This window comes from Cebus imitator, unplaced genomic scaffold (genome assembly GCF_001604975.1).
Source record: "Cebus imitator isolate Cc_AM_T3 unplaced genomic scaffold, Cebus_imitator-1.0 Scaffold51, whole genome shotgun sequence".
Classification (NCBI taxonomy): Eukaryota; Metazoa; Chordata; class Mammalia; order Primates; family Cebidae; genus Cebus; species Cebus imitator.
Window position 1 is genome coordinate 8,385,672 of NW_016107366.1, and position 6,280 is coordinate 8,391,951.

General features: G+C 47.7%; 2 protein-coding genes across 9 annotated transcripts in view; one reads left to right on the forward strand and one right to left on the reverse strand.

Moving 5' to 3' along the window:
• NCBP1 (nuclear cap binding protein subunit 1) overlaps window positions 1-2,115 on the reverse strand; it is a 38,894-nt gene extending 36,779 nt beyond the window's left edge. For 2 of the 5 annotated variants that reach the window (XM_037738240.1, XM_017527848.2), the window contains exon 1: window positions 1,630-1,804. Coding sequence is in view for 2 of the 5 variants with exons in the window: in XM_017527847.1 (XP_017383336.1) it covers window positions 1,630-1,663 (34 nt within the window). In the remaining 3 variants the exon portion in view is untranslated. Of the gene's footprint in view, window positions 1-1,629 lie in introns of all 5 variants that reach the window. The other 3 variants (XM_017527847.1, XM_017527849.1, XM_037738239.1) reach the window with 3 other exon arrangements.
• Window positions 2,116-2,138: 23 nt separating this feature from the next.
• The window catches only part of TSTD2 (thiosulfate sulfurtransferase like domain containing 2), a 23,638-nt gene continuing 19,496 nt past the window's right edge, over window positions 2,139-6,280 (forward strand). Inside the window, exons 1-3 of one of the 4 annotated variants that reach the window (XM_017527850.2) lie at window positions 2,139-2,284; window positions 4,038-4,209; window positions 5,188-5,317. The gene's annotated coding sequence lies outside the window, so the exon portion shown is untranslated. The remainder of the gene's footprint in view (window positions 2,285-4,037; window positions 4,210-5,187; window positions 5,318-6,280) is intronic. The other 3 variants (XM_017527853.2, XM_017527852.2, XM_017527851.2) reach the window with 3 other exon arrangements.

Below are 6,280 nucleotides of genomic sequence, written 5' to 3' on the forward strand. Positions count from 1 at the left end.
AAAAAAAAAAAAAAAAAAAAAAAAAAAAAAACTGGCCGGGCATGATGGCCTGCACCTGTGGTCTCAGCTACTCAGGAGCCTGAGGGGCAGAGGTCACAGTGAGCCGAGATTGAGCCACTGCAATCCAGCCTGACAGTGACACTCCATCTCACACACACAAATAAAGGGGAAATGTATTTTCTGTGCCTTGTACAGAGGTTACACAAGATGCTTCTTGTGGTAGAAATCAAAGCACGCAGCATAATTTATACCTATGTGGTGAAGAGAGCCCTGGAATGGACTTGCTCTTCCTGGTGTCTTGGAACTGACAGCTCTCTCCGTGTTAGTTATACTCAGTCTCTATACCCTTAGGTGTCAGATGAGAAGGCTGGACTAGAATATCTCTTCAAGCCATGCCTTTGTAGAAATCTGGTGTTTCCCTATTAAAACTAAATGCATGAGATTCTGCTTCCACCTCAACTGCCACACACTCAAGCAGAGTGTGGAGAAAACTTAATTTAAAATGCCTGTTACAGCTTTTTCCCCTACATTGACAGCATCTGCTAACGTTTACCACCTCTTAAGCATTGGCAAATGATAAAACATCATCGTGGGCCACTGCTGACGTGTATTCTCATTTAACCTTCACGAAACCCAGAAAATATAAGTATCATTGCTTCTATATTACAGACTAAAGTTTAAGGAGATTATATAACCTGGACAAGATCACAAAGTAAATGGTAAGGTCTGGCTTTGAACCTAAACCCTCTGGTTCCAAAGTCTCACCTCTTAAACGCTACTATACACTCTCTTCAAAGATTAATACACTAAAATGTTAATAACATAATTACTCTAAGTTTCACTTTTTGTGTGTGTGGATTTGTATTTCTGACCGATTGTAAGGCTTATGTGTAATGTAAGCATCTTTTTTTTGTTTAAACTAGAATTAGTCCGTTTTTATGAAGGCAACACCATGATTTCCACGAGCACAATCATCCAAATGGAGATAGAAACCCCTAACTCTCTGAGAGGCCTGAGTTAGTTTTCTAGCACTCTTTCTCACACGAGGGAAATGTGCGTGCGGCCAGTTCAAAATCTGCCGTAACCTGTGTCTATTAGGGACCTCTCGGGCGTGGTAAAACAATATTGCTTCTTCGCAGCTTGAAAGAAGGGAAATCAACGGATGACCACTACCGGAACAGAGTTCAGACTGCGATTAATGAGATCTCCCAGTCCTTTCCTTCAGTGAATTCTTCCGAGCCCTTTTCAGGTGCAGCTTTGAAGGTTAAAACGAGACACTGGGGTCAGTGGGTCCCTAAGACGCACCAATACAGACACAGGTGTGCTTCCCTGCTCCGTGGTGCTAAGGACCAAGTTCTGAAGCGTCCTTAGAGACCAAGGGTCTACCCGTGGGGTTCACCAGGCCTCCTTTCCCAGGATCTACCCATGACTCAAGGAACTGGGGCAAGGGAGAAGTCGCTTTCCAGAAGCCTTCCGGTCACACCGGTACTGTATTCCACTCTTTCCCTCCGCGGCTTCCCGCACGCTCCCGGGAAAAAGAGCTTCCCTTCTCTTCCCTGGACACCCAAAGACCCCGAACCTCGGCTCCCAAGAGGGAGCGGTCTCCGCGGCGGGGCCGCAGGCACTCACCGTCGTTTTCGTCGCTGTGCCGCCGCCGCGACATGCCGCCCTACGGTGCGCCGCGGAGCCCAGAGGCCAGGCGGTAAGCGCCGCAGGAACTGTCCGGCGCTGGCCGGCGCGAGGGCAGCTGCGAAGCGCGCGGATGCGCCGGCACGCAGGCGCAGTCGCTCGCCACGGCTCCCGGAAGCGCAGAAGAGGCCGGGCCGCCGGGTGAGCTCAGAGCCGCGAGAGCCGGCGTGAAGAAGCTCAGTGGGCTATGGGCGTCGGGCTCGCACGCAACCGCCCCCTTCGGACTGCCTCCGCCTGCCGGCTGCTTCTTTCTCCCGCCTTCCGCTTTATGTCCTTCCGGGGCCACGGAGAAAGTGCCGCCGCTTCGACCAGTCAGAGCCCCCGGGCCGCGGTCGTCGTACGTCTGAAGCGAGTGGTGCGGGCGGCCGCTCTAGTCCCCGCCTCCGCTCAGGCCAGTCGTTTGGGGCTTCTCAATGGTTTTCCCGGCTGCCCTTGCGCCGACGTCCAGGAGACTTCCGGAGCTTGGTGACGTCACGAGCGAGTTTTTCTACCCGAACATGCGGCGGGGGCTAGGCTCGAGGGCAGTGAGCAGTGACAACTGCTAGGCGGAGATGGTGCAGGGAAAAGAGACCTAAGAAAGGATCAGGACTGGCGGGTATGTGCTCATCTACTCCCACTTTCCGTTTTTTGCCGCCTTGGGAAAAGTGGGCGGAGAGGTTGGGCTAAGCTCTGCACAGGGGGTGGGGCCTGGGCGGGAGGCGGTGCCGCACGTGCCGCCCCCTGGGATGGAAAGGCCGGTCCTGACGCGAGCCTGCTGCTACCTGCTGCTCCTGGCTTGCCGGCTGGCCGTCATTTTATCTAAGTGTTTGCTTAAGAAGGAACAAATGATTGCTTTAGTCATCTGTCTTCAAGGATTATTGGGTGTCTATATGCCTGTGTGTGAACATTCCCTCCTCTGATGTCTATCTGAGCACCATACTGGCTTATCTAACTGCTTTGTCCATGGCCATCTGAAATTTCATTCTCCTGTCCTAATTCTCTCTCAGTCTTATTTCAGTAAATGACGTGATCGATCGGCTGCTTAATCCAAAAGTTTAGAGAGTCTTTCTTAGTTCTTCTCCCTCACTTTTTACATAATTATTTGTAAACCCTGCGTGCTCTGCTTTCAACACAAATCCAGAATCAGATCGTGTTACTGCTTTGTTTAAAAGACTCCTGTGAAGGCCGGGCGCGGTAGCTAACGCCTGTAATCCCAACACTTTGGAAGGCCGAGGCGGGCGGAACTCTTGAGCCCAGGAGTTCAAGACCCACCTGGGCAACGATGCGAACCCCGTCTTTACAAAGAAAAAAAAAAAAAAAAAAATAGCCGGCCCTAGTGTTAGCGTCTGTAGTCCCAGTTACTCAGGGGGAGAGTAGGGGGCAGAAGTGGGAGGATCCCTTGAACCCAAGAGGTCGAGAATGAAGTAAGTCGTGATTGCACCACTGTACTCAAGCCTGGGTGGCAAAGTGAGACCCTGTCTGAAAAAAAAAAAAAAAAAAAGTGTCCTATGATTTTCCATTGCAAACTCCATACCATGGCCTGTGGGGTTCTACCTCTCCTCACCGTGCTCCAACCACTCTTTCTGTTCTTCCAATAAGTCAACTTGTTCTCATTTTAGGAACTTATACTATTTCTTTAACCTGAAGGTCTCTGGTTCTAAATCTGCGTGACTGGCTCTTGGTCACTTAGGTCTCAACTCAATTATCAGGTCCTTAGTGAGGGCTTCTTTGGTTACCCAATCACTGTTTTATTTCATTCAACGAATATTGTATTTATTAGCTTTTAGCACCTCCTAGGTGCCAGGCAGAGTTCTGAATGCTGAGGATGTAGAGATGAACAAAGGAAAACCCCTGCTCTCTTGGCGCTGAAATTCTAATGACCCATTCAGTAATAGCCACAAATAGTGCCATCATAGGTAATGAGCAACGGGAGAGTAGTAGATAAGATCAGAGAGGTAGGGGGAAGGTGCTCTGTAAGGACTTTGGACATTATCCGAGTAAATTGAGAAGTCTTTGGACTATGTTTTTTTTTTTTTGGAGACAGGGTCTCACCCTATTGCCCAGGCTGGAGTGTGCAGTGGCACAGTCTTGGCTTATTGTAACCTCTGCGTCCTGGGTTCAAACAATTCTCATGCCTCAGCCACCCAAGTAGCTGGAATTACAGACATGCACCACCACACCAGGCTAATTTGTGTATATTTAGTAGAAACAGGGTTTCACCATGTTGGCCAGGCTGATCTCGAACTCCTGGCCTCAAGTGACCCCACCCCCACCCCCCGGCCTCCCAAAGTGCTGGGATTACAGGCATAAGCCACTGTGCAGGGCCAATCTGACTTATTTTTTAATAGTTACCTCTCTGGCTCCCATAGGAGGAAGATAGTTTGACTGTTACAATAATTCAAGCTACAAATGATGGTAGCTTGAACTAGGGTGGTAGTAAAGATGGTGCTGCAAAGTGATCTGATTGGATTGTGCTTCAAAAGCAAAGCTGGCCTGGCACAGTGGCTCACGCCTGCAATCCCAGCACTTCAAGAGGCCGAGGTGGGTGGATCACAAGGTCGCAAGATTGAGACCATTCTGGCCAACACAGTGAAACCCCATCTCGTCTAAAAAAATACAAAAATTAGCTGGGCATGGTGGCATGCACCTGTAGTCCCAGCTACTCGGGAACTGAGGCAGGCAGAAAAATCGCTTGAACCTGGGAGGTGGAGGTTGCAGTGAGCCAAGATCACGCCACGGCACTCTAGCCTGGGGACAGAATGAGACTCCTTCTCAAAGAAAAAAAAAGCAAAGCTGATAGAATTTTCTGAACAAGTAAATGATAGTGTGAGAAAATAAGGAGTAGGCAAATATTTATAGAAGTAGAGAAAATTATATGATGAATCCCCATGTACTCATCATCAACTTCAGTAATTCTTAACTCATGAGTAGTTTGGTTTCATCGATATTACCTCCTTTCTCCTAATTATTTTGAAGCAAATATAGTTTTAAGTCCTTGGAAGTAGATGAGATCACCTATGGGGTAAGTATAGATAGAGCTGGCACAGTGGCTCATGCCTGTGATCCCAGCAGTTTGGGAGGCTGAAGGGGGTGGGTCACTTGAGGCCAGGAGTTTGAGACCAGTGTAGCCAACATGGTGAAACCCTGTCTCTACTAAAAATACACAAATTAGCCTGGTGTGGTGGTGCATGTCTGTAATTCCAGCTTCTTGGGTGGCTGAGGCACAAGAATTACCTGAACCCAGGAGGCGAAGGTTACAGTGAGCCAAGACTGCCACTGTACTCCAGCCTAGGCAACAGAGCGAGATCCTATCTCAAAAAAAAAAAAAAAAAAAAAAAAAAAAAAAAAAAAAAAAAAAAAAAAAAAAAAAAAAAAAAAAAAAAAAAAAGTCATACTCCATTTAGAGGTTGGGTGATGAGGAAGATCCAGCAAAGGAAACTGAGAAGCAGGGGCCCTTATCCCTAGCTGGTATTTTCGTGTTTTTTTCTTACTTACTTACTTAACGTCTCTCTTTACCAGAATATAAGCTCCGAGAGTGCAGGGACGTCAACTGTTTCGTTTATAGCTGCATTCCCAGGACTATTCCACATGCCCGGCACATAGCAGAGGTGCTGAAAATAACAGTTCAGTGTACATAAATCAAAATACGGTGAGACTAAAAAAAGATGTCAAGCATGGGGAGATCATTTTGGGGTGGTGGAAAAGGTAACCCACACTCAGCTGTGGAGACCTTGAGTCAGGAAAGAACATGGCTCATTTGTGGAACTGGGCATGGTCCAGTGTGGCCAGAGTGGGAAATATGATGGGGAATGGGGAGCATAGTCAGAGATGAGCCTAGAGTATAGGGAAACTAAGTTTTTCAGGTCTTCAAAGGAAGCAGTGGCACGGGGGTAGCAGACAAGACATAAGTGAAAGGTGACACTTGAGCTCAGTCTTGATATACATAGTAAGCATATGGCGGCGGGGGGGGAAGAGGAGAGATGAAAAAGCAAGGGAAACAAAGCAGCTGAAAGCATAAATATTGGGACAGACCACTTTAACCATCAGGTCATATAGAGGGAGATTGGGAAAGATGCTGGAGGTGGGATCAGATTGGATAGTAATTCCTTTTGACCATGTTACCTCCCAAATGCACTGCCCTTATAGGTAAATAAGTTCTCTGTTTCTAGAACAATGCCCAGAACCTAGAAGACCCTCCATAAATATTTGCTGAATGAATTTTAATTTGGAAATGATATACACACTTTTTCTACCTTTACAATAAAACAGCTTTGAGCATGGAGGAAGTGTGTTGAATGAGATTCTTCTACTTATTTGTCTTCTGCCTGGAAGGCCTACAGATTTGTGTAGAGACAGAAATGTACTCTTTTCAGTGGAACTTTATATGAAAGACATTTTCATGAGAAAGGAAAGAGATGCTAAAGCAGGTAGTATTTCTGCCGGGCGCGGTGGCTCAAGCCTGTAATCCCAGCACTTTGGGAGGCCGAGGCGGGTGCATCACGAGGTCAAGAGATCGAGACCATCCTGGTCAACACGGTGAAACCCCGTCTCTACTAAAAATACAAAAAATTAGCTGGGCATGGTGGCGCGTGCCTGTAATCCCAGCTACTCA